General features: G+C 46.7%; 1 protein-coding gene across 1 annotated transcript in view; it reads right to left on the bottom strand.

Moving 5' to 3' along the window:
* Positions 1-4,178: 4,178 nt before the first annotated feature.
* The window catches only part of MKRN2OS (MKRN2 opposite strand), a 28,626-nt gene continuing 15,511 nt past the window's right edge, over positions 4,179-17,293 (bottom strand). Inside the window, exons 3-4 of the mRNA XM_029600786.1 lie at positions 11,239-11,401; positions 4,179-5,891 (exon numbers count right to left, since the gene is read on the bottom strand). Of these exons, the coding sequence (XP_029456646.1) occupies positions 5,687-5,891; positions 11,239-11,401 (368 nt within the window). The 3' untranslated portion in view covers positions 4,179-5,686. The remainder of the gene's footprint in view (positions 5,892-11,238; positions 11,402-17,293) is intronic.

The raw sequence follows: 17,293 nt of genomic DNA on the forward strand, positions 1-17,293 counted from the left end.
GGAATTTAACATGTGGCGAATATATGCTCCACCAAATCTTCATGGCCGTTGATCATTCAAGGCTGGTTCCAGCTTCCAGTGTTGCTTATCAGCTTCCCATTTTCCTCCAGTATTGCAGAGAAAGCAGATGCTTAAAATGTTTCATTACAACGGCCAGGGCTGACCTTGGAAGGGTATGGGGCTAGGGCAAATCAACCAGTGTGGGGCCCTAGAATGCTGGCTGACAGGAAATTATAGTGTTGGGGGGTGGGGCTACCATGGTGATGTAGGGTCCACGGCAGTTGCCCCTGTTCGCCACTCCTAAAGACGGCCCTGACAGTGCCACTAACATAGTACATTGTCTCTGACGTATTCCTTGGCATGCACCAACATTCCTGGTCTTCCAAAAGATTGCCAGTAAGTTGTGATGAAGGAAGGCAGGTGTATAGGTTAATTGATCCATCTCCTGCCTTCTGTGAAATGTATAGTTCACATTGCACTTGTTTTCTACCAGTTCTGTAACTATAGGGTCACTAGATTACTTGTGAGGTCTGAAGATACTGTAGAGGTTTTTCAAAATTCTTTCTTTTGAGGGTTGGAGGGGTAAGGTTCTCTTATTTCAAGTGTGTGAAAAAAAATCCTAAGGGCCAGGTTCCATCTATGATACTTGTCCACATTTAGTGATTATCATGTTGCAAGTCCTGAATCAGAGTCAGATTGGCTGAGTCTGGGTTGGCAACTGCATAAATTATCTTATGCAGACAAATAGTTCACTGTGACCTGGGCTGTATATTATAGATATTAATTAGTAAAGGCATATATTAGGCAGCAATATTTGTCCTGGATGAAAAACATTTTTACTATTATTTTTAACATTCTTTTAAGGATCTTAAATTTTGTGTACATTAGAACACTGTTATAGTGAACGCTGAAGAAGGAACACACTCATACCTTGCTCAATGGCTCAAGGATGTTTGTTTTATTTTGTTTTTTAACTGATCTTGGAGGCTCCCAGTGGGGAATTATAATTGAGATGTGCCAAGGATTTATAAGTGCATAAGTTTTAACTGATCAAATTAGATACAAAAATGTATGTAGAGAAGGTGAACTTTAACCAAGGGACCCAATCACAAGGAATTCTGAAAGGATTGCAGTAATCTGTATATTGTTATGATGCTGAAAATAAATGCAGAGTTAATTGTTCAGTCATTACGGTTTCAGCTAAAAATTTCAGTTGTACAATGCAAAGGTGTTCTTTAAAAAGGCATTCAAACACGGTTGGTTTCACACCATCTTCTTCTGGTGACAATAGTTAATGTGATACTCCAAGCATTAAATGTCCCACAAAGGAGCATAGATAGAATGATAATAAAAAGTTAGTTTCTGAGCAAAATATGCAATGCTTTCTTTCTGGGAAAAAAGGGTACTGGCACTTACATGAAGGAAGCATTGTTTTTACGTCAAGGACCCCTGAATTTCTGTGCAGCACACTGGTAAGGCAGGCAGGAGAGTTAGAGCGCAACTGTGCACTCCAGCTGCAGCTTTGCAGGAGGGTTAGAAAGCAACCACATGCTGCAGCTTAGGTGGGGTGCGGGAAAGAGCAGCTGAATGCCAGACGTCTGGAAGAAAGCACCCAACAGTTGTCAGTTCCTGCTGTTCTCTATAAGAGAGTCTCTCTCACTTTTCCTCTCCCCCTTACCAATGTGGACAAAACCATTTTAGAGAAAAACTATTTAGACAACTCTATTAACATCCTTGCAGAATTAATCTTCCAGGAAACAAATTTGTTTGGTCTGTTTCTAAGACATAAGTGCTATTTTTTTTATTATTATTATTTATGCATTTCAAAATTTATAACAACTAATATTGTAATTTTATACAGATAAAAGAAAATTTCCAGCAGAAGGAATACTATTCAAATTTTAAAATAAAGAAACATTTATTTGTTTTATCTCTTAAGCAAATCCAGGAGGTACTTAATATAAATTGAGCGAATTATAGGAATCAAAAATACAAGAGAGGAGATTATTATTAATCTCCTCTTAGTAATCAGAGACAACTGCCAGACTTTATTTTAGCTTTTAACCAATTTCTGTAATAGGGGGATGGGAATCCAAAAATGCCTGCAATTGAGATATCTCAAAAAATATATATTTATGCTCTAAATACTTTATTTCATATCTACATGGGTACGTCAGGATGTATCCAGCTCCCCTGGCAAGAACTTCCGCTTTTAATTTTAGGAATTCCTTCCTTCTCATTTGAGTGGATCTTGCCAGGTCTGGATACATCCATATCTGTTGTCCATGGAATTTATCTAGACTGTGCCAGAAGAACAATCGGAGTACAGTATCTCTCTCAGTTGAAAATAAAAAGGATACAAACAGCTTGGCTCTAGTTGTTATATCTGTATCTATTGTGGTTTCTAATACCTCTGATAAATTCAAAGTAGCCTCTGGCTGCAAATTTCCCGCTTAGTTTTCTATTCCAGCTTTTACCGGTAAGTAATAAACTTTTGCCAGAGCTGGTGTTGCTTGATTAGGCATTTTCAATATATTTTGCAAGTACTCCTTAAACATTTCCTTAGCAGGGATTAAATTTTGCAGAGGAAAATTCAAAATCCTCAAATTGGAATATTTCAAGTTTTCAATAAATACTAATTTCTTAACATTAGAGCTTTCTAACTTAAGATTTTTTTGAAGATTTTCTACCTCATCCAATCGCTCAGCACAAGTATCAACTTTATTATTACACAAGGAAACTAAATTTTCCAAATTTAGAACCCTTTGTTGAGAATTTGTAGTTATTTGAGTCAAGTTTATAATCGCGACTTCTAAAGATGTTATCGCTGACCACAAAGGGGTAGATTTTCAAAAAGCGCGAATAGGCCTACTTTTGCTTGCGCATCAGACTCAAGCAAAAGTACGCCTGATTTTAGTAGATATGCGCGGAGCGCGTATCTACTAAAATCCGAAATCGGAGCGGCCTCGGAGGGAACTTTCCTTTGCCCTCCCCTCACCTTCCCCTCCCTTCCCCTACCTAACCCACCCGCCCGGCCCTATCTAACCCCCCCCCCCTTACCTTTGTCGGGGGATTTACGCCTCCCAGAGGGAGGCGTAAATCCCCGCACGCCAGCGGGCCTCCTGCGCGCCGGGCCGCGACCTGGGGGCGGGTACGGAGGGCGCGGCCACGCCCCCGGACCGCCCCGGGCCGTAGCCACGCCCCTGTAACCGCCCCCAAAACGCTGCCGACACGCCCCCGAAACGCCGCGACGACCGGGCCCGCCCCTGACACGCCCCCGACACGCCCCCTCAGAGAACCCCCGGGACTTACGCCAGTCCCGGGGCTCTGCGCGCGCCGGGAGGCCTATGTAAAATAGGCTTCCCGGCGAGCAGGGCTCTGAAAATCCGCCCCAAAGTGTCCAGTGTAATCGGTGATGACTTCTGAGATAAAATGATCTCAAATTCAGACCTAGATTCCTCCAATCCCCCCACAGCTTGGTCCCCACTCCTCAAACCAGTCTTTAATGGAATATTTATATCTTTAGTACCCTCATCTAACCCGAGGGGGCCAACCAAATAGTTTGATCTTATAAGTGGTGGGGAGGGAGTAGTAGGAGCACTGGGGCTTAGAGAGATGGCTTCGGCCTGTGGTATAGCTTCTCGCTCTGTAGCTACTTCCACTGTGGCCCTGTCCTCCGGCATCATTCCGGCTGTTGCCATGAAGAATGAAGATATCTGAGGCTGAGATGTAGATGGCAAGGGAGACAAAGTCAATGCCTCCCTTATTCGGGCCTCACTCTTGGTGTGAGGCATCTGTTTAACCTTACTTATAGAAACATAGAAATGACGGCAGAAGAAGACCAAACGGCCCATCCAGTCTGCCCAGCAAGCTTTCGCACTTTTTTTTCTCTCTCACATACTTATGTTTCTCTTGGCTCTTAGTAACCTTTTTTTTTATTCTATTTCCCTTCCACCCCCGCCATTAATGTAGAGAGCAGTGTTGGACTTGCATCTAAGTGAAATAGCTTAATTTAGTTAGGGGTATTAACCACCGCAATAAGCAAGCTACACCCATGCTTATCTGTTTATTCAGACTATGTAATTCAGTCCTTGTTGACTGTTGCCTGAATATAGATCCACCTTTCTTCATTCCCCCTGCCATTGAAGCAGAGAGCCATGCTGGCTATGCATTGAAAGTGAAGTATCAGTCTTGCTCCCCTGCCGTTGAAGCAGAGGGTTATGCTGGATATGCGTGAAGTGTCAAACTTCCTCCCCTGCCGTTGAAGCAGAGAGCTATGCTGGCTTTGCATTGAAAGTGTTTTAAAAGAAATTAGAACAGAGATCTCCTTTCTTTTACATGTCTCTATTGAAACTTATCTAATTCCTCCTGGAATGGGGGCTTGAGGAGAGAGAAGTATAGAGCATTAAACATTACTTACAGGAATCTTTTTTGACTTAATTTCCAATTTTCAAATTCCGGAGCCCAGGCGAATCCAACAAAGCCGCGCACGGCTTTGGCAGCGCGCCACACGAGGGGCTGGTTTTGAGGCCTTCTGGTCCCTCCCCAATGTCACAGGCTCGACTTTGCCCCTTCGGGGCTGGGAGACATCCTCACCTCCGGGTAATAGCCAAGGTAACAAAGTTCAATAGGCAATCCGTCTCTCCCTCCTCTCCCACATAAGTGCTATTTTGAAACTGAAACAGACTGATGTGACAATTTCTGACCATGCAGCTGTGTGAATCTGTGCTTCCAAAGGGGTTGACACCAGTTTGACCACAACAGTGAAACCATACATTTTAATACACCTCTGTTTCATGAGTTAATTCAACCCTTTTATAAGCAAGTAAACATTCCTATGTGGGGCAAATTTTACACTGTACCCACAAGCCTGCAAAAAACATTTTAAAAAAGGAAAATGCTCCATGGGTTTTTCTTTGAAGATGGAGGATTAGCCAGCACCATGGATGCTTTATTTTGTAATCCCTGCTAGGAATCCAGGCACTGCTACTTTTCAACATGGGTAAAAGTAGTATAGCAGGGCTGGTACCACAGAGAGGGGAGAGCAATTTTCAGCTTCTGGGTAAAAGCTTCTGAAAATTGCCCTCTTTATGACATAAATAAAATATATAATAAAAAGGTGCATACTCGGAACTTAGCAGGGATATTCAGCAGCATAGCCACGCTGCTGAATATTCCCACATAAATGTTTTAGTTAGCTAGACAAGTAGCTCCTCCCCGTTATGCCCAATCCCGCCCACCACTTAACCAGCTAACTATTTATAGTTAAGTGGTGGCCATTAAATACGACTTGATATTTAAATGTTGCCACTAAGCCAGATAAGTCAGAATTTATCTGGCTAAGTGGTACTGAATATCAGGCCCTATATATTCAGTGTTTATGACAAAGAGGAGTTTCTATGACAAACATGTGACTTCCCTTTTTCTGAATTATACAAACAGCTTTTGTCCATACTGCACAATTTGTCTTCATTTGTTTTTAGAACTTTGAATATTACTCTGAAAATGGAACAAATTCACTGAGCACTATTTCTATATAAAAAACAAACATACACACACACACACAGTGATGCAGCCAGTTAACCAAGAGTACATAGCTTCATGTCAAGGAAGCCTTATATACTGTGCCAAAATCTGAGGCTATTGGTTAATGTTCTAAATTGATTTCTTGACTCTTCATCTTTTCTTAGTCAAAGCAATCAATGAAGTAGAAATCATTTTCAGCTATCTGCTTACAAATGGTGATATACTTGGAGGTTCTCTTTGTCCTTGGTAACACAAATTTCTCAGTAAATTCACATTTACTCAGCCGCTGCCTCTCTTGTGCAGACAACATATAGTTAATAAATTCCAGGACGTATGTATAACAGTTGTGGTGGTGTTCTTCATATCTGTAAATTGAGCATCATGACAGTAAGTACAAACACTCAGCATGCAAACTGTACATGGTCAGCAAGATACAATAAGCAATCTTCCCAAGATCCACAGAAGCCTTAGAATATCTGATCCAAACCATGCAGTTCTGTAGGGAAGAAATATTCTTTAATACAGGGGTGGGCAAACTATGGCCTGAAGGCAGGAAGCAAGCCCTTGCCTCACTTTTTTTTTTTTTTTTTTTTAAAGCTCACCTACCTGTATCTTCCAGCTTCCTTATCCCCAGGCCTCCAACGCCATCCTCGAGCTGCTGCCCAGGGCATGAAGCAGATCGAGGACGGCATCGGGGCTGGAGCCAAGCATTGGAATCTGTAGCTGAAAAGTGGAAGAGGAGGAACTTTTCATTTGTACCATGTGACGTAAAGAACTCCGCATACCCCCCCTAGCAGCCAATGGTTGTGAAGCCCTGCCCCTCTTACTTGGTAGCCAATGGCCAGAGGAGACTGGAGCTTTAACTCTCCTCCGCTGCAGGGCCCCATGGGTACTGTAGTCTGCTTCTCCCCCAGCCTTCTACTGCAATCTGGACACCAAGGTTCCCACCCAAACTACAATTCCCATTTACCGCCCCTTCCCTGCTCTTCCTCCTCCCACTTCATCACCCATTAGTGAGAAGCTAAGGCTACTGTTCCCTCTAAAGCTGTGCACATGACCCTGTGCACACAGAAAAGCATAGTGCACACAGGAAAACCTGATACTTGCATTATACTGGTTTGTAGAATACAAATTAGAACTCAGCTTATAAAAAGTTGCACAAAAGAACATTTTTTGTGCATGTAGCCTTTCAAAAATTAGAAGGAATATTGACTAGGGCTCTTGCGGAGACTTGGGCTGTTATGGCATGGAGCAGAAGTGCTATAGCAGGAAGCCAAGGAGAGCATCAAGGCAGCACATAACTAACTATGGGTGTGAATTATGGCTCCAGGGACTGCTGCAGATGTGCAAACAGATCAGTAGCACAAGGCACAGGGGAAGAAATCAGGACTGGGAGAAGGGAGTGCGAGAGAGGAAGAGAAAGCGAGAGAGAGTGGAAAAGAGTGGTGGGGAGGAAGCAAGAGAGGAAGAGGGTGAGTGGGAGAGCGTGAGCATGTGAGAGATAACTGTTGATTGATAGGCTTCAATATTATTGGAATTGGTGGAGTTGTTTATATCACATTTACAGGGTAGAATGCAACAAGCCTATTTGGATGGAAACTATTATGCCTAGTAACTGAATTCCCTCTTTGGGAATGATATATAATATATATGTCAATGACATTCAATTTCATATTTTGAGTGAATCTGGTGGATTCTTTCCAGATTAATTGTCTGAACGTAGTTTCGAAGCAATAAAGAAATGATGTGATAATAATGAATTGGTCCTTAATTGTAGTAAGATTTCTGGGGGGGTTTTGGCTGGGTAACAAATTTATTTCTGAATTTCCATTGTCTGTAAAAGGTTGGTAATTATCCTACATCTCTTTCTAAAGAATCTCATAATTTAGGAGCGATAATGAATTGAAATCTCCCTTTATAGATGCAGGTAAGAAAAGTTGCCAGGACTGCATTTTTTAAGCTACATTTGATTAGGCCTTTAAGGAGTTTGCATCCATTTCCAGAATTTAGATTGGTGGTAAAAGCTTTGGGCCTTTCCAAACTAGATTATCTCAATTCATCATATGCAGAGCTGCCAAAATATATGATTCATGTGCTTCAGCTGGATCAAAATGCACCTATGAAGACAGTATATACATTACAATGAAGAGAATTACATCAGACCTGAGAGAGCTGAATTAGTTGCCTATTGCCCAGAGAGTGCAGTTTAAATTGTCTTTGATACCTAAAGCTATTTACTCTGAGTCCACTGTTTAGCAGATAAAGTCTGTAAGTACACTGTTTCACCTGTTTTATATTCTTCAGCTCAGCTGATGCTTTCTGTTCCATCTGTTAATACTTATTGATTGAGTAGGACCAGAGGCAGGGCTTTCTCAATAATGGGCTCAAGTTTATGGAATACTTTGTTAGGATGCTTTGAAAAGGTTTTCCTATAAAGTTGTCATCACTGCACAGTGAAAATCACACTGACCAGACTTGTAAAAATGAATATAAGGCTGCTGACTTGACAGATCATGCTGAAATACTAGAATGTAGGCCAAAAGTCAAAGTATCTTGAGTTCAGCCTTAAGTTTCGTTCCTGTCTTCTGGCTCAATTTACAAGAATCCCAGGCTTGGATTCCCATTTCATTAATATGAGATAAAATTATAATTCTACCCTATTAAGAGGATGTCGTGTTAATGTCAATCAATTAAGAAAATGTTAGCTCTCTTGTATGTAAATTGGATTTAATCTATTGTGTACAGTGGGGTGCTCAAATTGGTCCTACAGGCCCCCCAGCTAGTCGGGTTTTCAGGATATCCGTAATGAATATGCATGAGATTTATTTGCGTGCACTACCTCCTGTTTATGCAAATATTCTCATGCATATTCTATTAGGTATATTCTGAAAACCCAACTGGCTGAAGGGGGCATGTAGGACCAGTTTAAGCACCGCTGATGTAAACAATGCTCTCTGCGACGGCTTCTGAATTGCCTTACTAGTAATCTTTCACGCTCCTGGAATATTCCATACTTTTTCTAATAAAAGCATCTTTCTTAAGCTGCCAGTATAAAGTGTTTAGTTTAGTTAAACCACAACATCACCCCTTGACATGCATAGTGAGAAAGATTATTTAATATTTTGTAAAAAAGTAAAAGCAGTCCTTTTGCACAGGCATTTGTTGAATTCAGATTAAAATATTCTCTTTTATTTGTCAGTGTCTTAAGTATGAGTTTTGTTTAAATACATATTTTATGTTGTTTTTATTGTTTTAACTGTTTTCTGTATGTGAATTGTCATCCGCAATGGATATATTTAGAATTGTAGAATATAAGCAAAATAAAATAAAAAAATAACTAATATGCAAGCTCTAAAGGCCCACCCCAGCCCCTTGTACAGCCAAGAGCCAGTCATGTGGCCCCTGTAGAAAAACTTTTCCCAACTCTGCATTAATGCCAAAGGGACAACATGACAGCAAGCTGCAGGATTTTTGCTCTCTCGTTGTTGTACATTGTCTGTATCTTGGTTCTCAAGCATTTAACCCAATTGTACATTTAGTATTAAAATGTATATAGTCAGGTGGAATGTGTTCATTATATATACACAGTGTCTTGTAAAAGTCTTCCCTCTCTTGTACATTTTTCACATTCTAGTGTCTAAAAAAATCAAAATGCCTTAAAGTAGGAGTTTGTTTCATTGATCTATACAACATACTCTACCCTTTCCTCATAAAAGAATAATTATAGAAATATTCCAAAACTAATTAAGAATTAAAAAGCCAAAAAGGCTTGATTACATGTTGTGATAGTTGCCTCCTGTGGGTTGCCCCAGGAATGAGCGGCCTAATGCCTGGAGAGGAGAATCCAGAATGACAGTGAAAGCAGTAAACATTGGGCAATTTCCACCTATACCAACCACCTTCCCCTCAGGTTGAGCCCTCAGGTGCGCTAGTGGCCAACGTAGAACCAAGCTCTGGCAACTGACAGATGAGACTGCTTCAGTATAAATATAAGTCTATACAGGAAACAAGATGGCCACTGATGTGAGGGGCACAGGCCTCAGAGGACTGGATAGTCCTAGCAGCTCACAGCACCTCCTGCAGGTTTAAAGTGAATTTGGCAATAGATCCTTACACATTAGTCTTCACATTCTTTGTCATGACAAATCCAAATTAACTCCAGTTCAAAATTCTGTCTTAACAAGTCATATAATAAGTTAGAGCCCATTTGTGTCCTGTCACAGAGTTGAATTGAACTGAATACTCCTGGGTAAAGGATCAAGCTGTTTCTGGTCTATGATGTGAATTTGAAACAAAGGTCAAAACAAGCTGAACAATGAGTTCCCTGAATGAACTTCAGGATATTATTCAAAAGGTAAGGATTGGGGGAAGGCTATAAGAACATTTCAATATGTTTGAAAATCCCTTGGGTCAGTGTCAAGTCCATCATTGTAAAATAGAAACAATTAGCCACCACCAAGACAGTGCCATGAACAGGCCATCTCTCTAGTCAGTAGCCATGGGTGAAGGAAACTGCTTCGGATGGTCACTGAGAGCCTAAGATTACTTTAAAAGACCTACAGCAGTCTCTGTTTGAGACTGGGAAAAATGTTGATTGCTTAACTATTTCAAGATTACACCATAAACATAGCTTGTATGGATGGCAAGATGGCAAGAAGGAAGCCACTGCTGAAGAGAGGCCATATAATGTAAAGCATAAAAGTTTGCAAAGAAACACTTAGGGCATACTGTACAAATGTGGGAGAAGGTTTTGAGGTCCAATGAGATCAAAGTGGAACATTTTTGTCTTGATGCTAAGCAATATGTGGTATAAAACAAACACCGCACACCACCCTAACACCATACAGAAAAGCATGTTGGTGGCAGCATCATGTTGTTGAGATGCTTTGCAGCAGCAGGAAGAGAAAAGCTTGCGAAGATCAAGGAAGGATGGTGCAAAGTACAGGCAGATCCTGGAGGAAAGCCTGTTCCAGTCTGCCATTGACCTGGGACTTAGGAGAAGATTCACCTTTCAGCAGGACAATGATCCTAAGCACAAAGCAAAAGTAACAATAGAGTGACTCAGTAAGAAAAATGCGAATGACCTTAAATGGCCCAGTCAAAGCCCAAACCTGAATCTAATATAAAATGTATGGCAAGGCTTGAAGATGCAGATTATCCCCAGTGAACTTGAAAAAAAAAACCAAAAAAAAACAACATGAGGTCTTCTGTCAAGAAGAATGAGCATAAACTGCACCGTCCTACTGTGCAGAGTTGGCAGACACTTGTCCTAATGATTCATGGCTTTAATTGCTGCAAAAAGAGTCTTCCACTAAACACTGAATCAAGGCGAGTAAAGATTTATGCAATCAAGACCTTTTGCTATTTATTTTTAATTACTTTTGGAATATTTCTATAAATGTTCTTTCACAATGGAAGTGGAAGTGTACAGTATCTTGTGTATATCAGTGAAACAAACTCCTATTTTAACGTATTTTGATTTGTATTTTTAAATAGCAGAATGTAAAAAGTTTACAAGGAGATAGATAAAAAAGATAGCTTTGGCATTTCAAGGCTATTAGTCTCAGGAAGCTGGATGATTGACTTTAAAATTAAACATGAAAATTTTGACCATCATGATTTAAAAAAATAGATAACCACTAGAGAGACATATTATTCTGAGAAGTAAAGAATTAAGCAATAGAAGATGCTGTTTTAAGTCTATCTACATACCTGCATGGAAGCCAGGTTTCTGCTGCACAGAACTCGTCCAGGTGTTGATCCCACTGGTTAATAAGACCATACATATCTGGCTGTATCAGAGGAACACACACACACTGTTCCCACCCAAGATCATCTTTGTGGATTCCTGTTTCATTGTAATGATAGACAGTTCCTGGGGGGGGGGACGGGGGGACAGAAGAACACAATAGCCAGAATTCATGAGCTCTTGAAAATCAGTATATCTGATGCAGCACTGATAAACCACCACCACTAGCCAATCATGTTCTGACAGAGGGCAGTTACTTCCCCAAAGCCACATTTTTAAATTAGCACTTTTAGACTGTAACATGTCATTCCCTGTACGTACCAGGATCAGTCCAGACGGTGGGTTATGTCCCCCGTCCAGCAGATGGAGTCAGAACAGAGCTCGAGGGCACCGCCTCCTATACCAGCGCACCCTCTGCTGGAGCTCAGTATCTTTCTGACTCCAGCAGATGTGAGTTGGGGAATCAGTGCTTCCCCAGAGTGACAGATTTTGAGTTTTATTTTTTACTCCTTTGAGTCTATCCTGTCATTTCTTTTGTTGCTAACAATTTGGATCAAGTTATTGAAAAAAAAAAAAAAAAAAAAAGTAAAAGAGAAATTCTTTTCTTGTCAGTAATTTTGAGGAGGCGTGCTCTTGCTCTGTTCTGTCTCCTCCTGCAGCTTGCCTTTACTTACGCTTGGGGTAAGTGTTGATTTATTTCTTTTTCAGCTGTTTTGCTCTGCGTTTGCCGGGACAGCCGGTTTCTGCAGTCCTCCGGCGGTCCCGCGGCCCGGCGACTTTACCTCGGGCCTGGGCGCGCCGGCAGCGGTTTTTCCCGCCGGCGCCTTCGGACCAGTCGGGCGGGTTGTGTCGGCCCACAGGCCCCCCCGCGCTACTTCTTTATTTTCGGCCCCCCCCCCGAGGCTCCATCGCGGCGGCGTTTCTTTATTTATGCCGCGCTGGTCTCGTTGCGAGACCTGCGGCTAGGCGGGGTCTCGTCTCTCCAACGAGGGAGTCTGTCAGCACTGCCTCCCCGACGGGGAAGGCATTGCGCACGGCTCGGGTTCGCGTCCAGCGCCCCCCTCTCCGCAGCCAGGGAAGCGAGGGCCGGCCACGTTCTCGGCAATGGCGGGAACGGCGGCCATTTTAGAAGAGGAGTTCAGCGCGGACCACTCTCCGGACGAGACGGACGCAGTTCGGGGAGCCCCCCGCCTGCACAGGGGCCCCGAGGAGGGCCTGCCTGCCCGGACTCCACAGGGGGATCCTGCCGCTGCGGCTTCCCCCGGTCTGCCGTTTTTTTCACCGGACTTCATTCTGAAGATGCACACGGCCTATTTGCAGGGCCTGGCGGATCCGGGAGGTGCTCCTGCAGGACCTCCTGCGCCCAAGATTTCCAAGCTCGCGGTTCCCGCCCCCGGGTCCCTGGTTTCACCTGGGACGACCGCAGGAACATCAGCTTTGCCATCCCAGTCGCTTGCGGTGGGAGCGGCTTTCCCCTCGGGTTCTGATCCCTCGGACCCTCCGGATCCTGCGCATTCTGAGGGGCAGGCCGAAGGCGACGATCCGCGAGCTCTGCGCATCTTCCACAAGGAGGAATTGGAGGATTTACTGCAGCGGACCCTGCAAGAGCTCGACCTCGATCCGCCGCCGGATCCTCCGGCACCTGTGGCCCCAGCGGTTGCGACGTGCTCCAAAAAGGGAGACCCGGTTCTGGCTGCCCTCAGGCCTAGGGCTAAGGCTTTCCCGGTCCATGAGTCGTTTCTTCAGCTCCTCACCGGGGAATGGGACTTCCCGGAGGCATCTTTGAAGGTCGCCAGGGCCATGGAGAAATTGTATCCGTTGCCGGAGGATTTCCTGGATCTCGTCAGGTTTCCAAAGGTGGACTCGGCGGTCTCGGCAGTGACCAAGCGAACTACGATTCCAGTTACTGGCGGAACGGCCCTACGGGACACGCAAGACCGCAAGTTGGAGACGTTCCTCAAAAAGGTATTTGAGGTTTCGGCCTTGGGGATGCGGGCCGTCATGTGCGCTTCTTTGACCCAGAGGGCCAGTCTTCTCTGGGTACAGCAGCTCCTAACGTCGCAGCAGTTGCCGCCGGAAGAGGCTGCTCAGGCCGACAGCATGGAATCTGCCATCGCTTACGGGGCGGATGCCCTGTATGACCTCTTTCGCGTCCTGGCCCGGTCCATGGTGTCGGTGGTGGCGGCTCGTAGACTCCTGTGGCTCCGGAATTGGTCTGCGGACACCTCCTCCAAGTCGAGCCTGGGATCCCTTCCATTTCGGGGGAAATTCCTCTTCGGAAATGACCTGGATCAGATCATCAAGTCCCTGGGGGAAAACTCGGTGCATCGTCTACCCGAGGATCGGCAGAGACCTTACCGGTCTTTTGCCTCCACCAGAACCAGGGCTCGGGCACAGCGGCGCTACAGATCGTACCGACAGCCAAGTTCTCGTACAACTTCAAGTAGACCGCAGCAGTGGTCACGCTCCTTTCGAGGGCGGAGGGCCTCGAGGGAGGGCTCGGGGCAGGGGAACCCCCCCGCCAAATCTGCTCAATGATGCCAGACCGGCCCACTCCTCCTGCCCGCCCATCGGAGGCCGACTCACACAATTCGTCGAGGAGTGGGCAAAGATTACTTCAGACCAGTGGGTCCTGGACACCATCCAATACGGTTACGCCTTGGAGTTTGTCCGCCCCCCTCGGGACAGGTTTCTCTTCTCTCCCTGCGGCTCCGACCTCAAGAGGGTGGCAGTTCAACAGACACTAGACCGGCTGCAAGCCATAGAGGCCATCGTACCCGTTCCCTTCGCAGAGGTGGGCTCGGGCCATTATTCCATCTACTTCATAGTGCCCAAGAAGGACGGTTCATTCCGGCCCATACTGGATTTGAAGGAGGTGAACCGCTCGCTGCGGGTCACTCGGTTCCGCATGGAAACGCTACGATCCGTGATTGCCGCAGTACATCAGGGCGAGTTCCTGGCTTCCCTGGATCTGACGGAGGCGTACCTGCACATCCCGATACGTCCGGACCACAGGCGTTACCTACGCTTCAAGATTCTCGGTCAACACTTTCAGTTTCGGGCCCTACCTTTCGGACTCGCAACGGCTCCGCGGACGTTCACCAAGATCATGGTAGTAGTGGCGGCGGCACTTCGGAAGGAGGGCATACTAGTGCACCCTTACCTGGACGACTGGCTGGTGCGGGCAAAGTCTTTCTCGCATGGTCAGGCTTCGGTGACCAGGGTTTTGCAGGTGCTTCGCTCCCTGGGCTGGGTGGTGAACCTCCCCAAGAGTTTCCTCGTTCCATCTCAACGCTTGGACTTCCTGGGAGCAACCTTCGACACGCAGCTGGGCATGGTGTTCCTGCGTCCGGACAAGGCTCTCTCCCTGAGGGAACACATCCATCGCTTTGCGGCCTTGTCGGATCCTACAGCGTGGAATTATCTTCAGCTTCTGGGAGTGATGGCTTCCACCATCGACATGGTGCCCTGGGCGTTTGCACACCTGCGTCCACTGCAGGCGTCCCTTCTATCTCGCTGGAAACCTGTGTCTCAGGAGTATCAGGTGATTCTGCCCCTCCCTCAGTCGGCTCGGGACAGTCTGAACTGGTGGCTGGTTCCGGCTCACCTGGCCCGCGGCGTCTCGCTCGAGGTTCCCTCTTGGGTAGTAGTCACAACCGACGCCAGCCTCGGGGGTTGGGGCGCCGTCTGCGGCCGCAGCGCCACACAGGGGATGTGGTCCCCGGAGGAGGCAAAGTGGCCGATCAATCATCTGGAGACCAGAGCGGTACGTCTGGCGCTTCAGTGTTTCCTCCCCCTGGTTCGCGACAGGGAGGTACGAGTTCTCTTGGACAACGCGACGACAGTGGCTTACATCAATCGCCAAGGCGGAACGCGGAGCGCCCAGGTCTCCGCGGAAACCACGCTCCTGATGGCATGGGCGGAACTCCACCTTGTACGTCTCACAGCCTCCCACATCGCCGGGGTGGACAACATCCAGGCGGATTACCTGAGTCGTCAGCGGTTGGACCCCGGCGAATGGTCTCTCTCCACCGAGGCGATGGACCTCCTGGTTCAGCGCTGGGGACCGCCACGGGTGGACTTGATGGCTACCGCCCTCAACGCCAAGGCCCCGCGCTTCTTCAGTCGCAGAAGGGAGCGGGGCGCGGAGGGGGTAGACGCTCTAGCGTTACCGTGGCCGACAGGTCAGCTCCTCTATGTATTTCCCCCCTGGCCAATGGTGGGCAAGATCCTCCGAAGAATCGAAAACCACTGCGGTCCAGTAATCCTGGTGGCCCCGGAATGGCCGCGGAGGCCTTGGTTCGCGGATCTACTACACATGGCGGTGGACGGTCCGGTCCGTCTGAGTCACCTTCCACGGCTCCTGCATCAGGGTCCAGTATTTTTCGAGCAGGCGGCACTCTTTTGTCTTGCGGCCTGGCTTTTGAACGGCGCCGACTCCGCCGTCGGGGCTACCCGGAGGCGGTGATTTCAATGATGCTTCGGGCTCGTAAGCCCTCGACCTCGGTTGCCTACGGGCGCATGTGGAGGGTCTTCGAGTCCTGGTGTGTCGGTCAGGGGACCTGTCCGACGGAAGCCACGGTTCCCCTAATCCTTCAGTTTTTGCAGGACGGATTGGATAAGGGCCTAGCATACAATTCTCTCAGAGTACAAGTGGCGGCCCTGAATGCCCTGTTACAGACAGCGGTTTCGCTACCTCTCCAAGCGGATATCGCTCGTTTCCTAAAGGGGGTCAAGCATCTTCGGCCTCCGGTTCAAGATCCCTGCCCGTCATGGAGCCTCAACCTCGTTCTCCGGGCCCTGGCGGGCGCTCCTTTCAAGCCACTACAGGAGGCTTCCCTCAAGGACCTCACTATGAAGACGGTTTTCCTTGTGGCAATTTCTTCGGCTCGTCGCATCTCGGAACTACAGGCTCTTTCCTGCAGGGAACCGTACCTCCGCCTTTCTGAGGCGGGGGTCTCTCTACGTACTGTACCTTCCTTCCTTCCGAAGGTGGTTTCTCCCTTCCATTTGAATCAGACGGTAGATCTCCCGGCTTTTCCTCCAGGGGAAGAAAGGTCCCTTCGTCTTTTGGACGTCAAATGGGCTCTGCTCCGTTACCTGGAAGCTACTAATGATTTCCGAGTTTCCGATCACCTGTTCGTGCTCTGGTCGGGACCTAAGAAGGGCTCCTCCGCATCGAAGACAACGATTGCCCGCTGGATCAAGGGTGCCATCGCGGCATCTTATATCGGAGCTGGTCGTACGCCGCCTACCGGCGTCAGAGCTCATTCTACACGCTCACACGCCGCGTCTTGGGCGGAGTCTCGGTCCGTCTCGCCACAGGAAATCTGCTGGGCGGCGATGTGGAAGTCGTTGCATACCTTTGCTCGGCATTATCGGTTACACCTGCCGCCTTCCGCCCCTGGGCTTTTTGGCGATCAGGTTCTCCGAGCGGGGCTCTCAGGGGCCCACCCGGTTTAGGGAAGCTTGGGTACATCCCACCGTCTGGACTGATCCTGGTACGTACAGGGAAAAGAAAATTATTCCTTACCTGCTAATTTTCGTTCCTGTAGTACCATGGATCAGTCCAGACGCCCACCACTCTGGGATACTGCGCCCCTGCTCGGATTTATGTGCGTGTTTCTGTCTTCTTTCTACTTTTCCTCTGGTTCTCTATCAGAGTTGTACAGCTCCTCACAAGTTGACTAGGGCGACCTCGTTCTGGGTCTTGCCTCCTAATGGTTCTTGATGTTGATTTACGTCAGGGTTGTTTGATCCAAATTGTTTGTTTTGTGCTCTTTTGGGCTTGGTTATTCATGATACTGAGCTCCAGCAGAAGGTGCGCTGGTATAGGAGGCGGTGCCCTCGAGCTCTGTTCTGACTCCATCTGCTGGACGGGGGACATAACCCACCGTCTGGACTGATCCATGGTACTACAGGAACGAAAATTAGCAGGTAAGGAATAATTTTCTTTTAGTGCTAATGATTAGTAGCTGTCTTTTGATGGGAAAACAACATTCTGCAACTGGCCACACA

The sequence above is a fragment of the Rhinatrema bivittatum genome, chromosome 4, assembly GCF_901001135.1.
Source record: "Rhinatrema bivittatum chromosome 4, aRhiBiv1.1, whole genome shotgun sequence".
NCBI lineage: Eukaryota > Metazoa > Chordata > Amphibia > Gymnophiona > Rhinatrematidae > Rhinatrema > Rhinatrema bivittatum.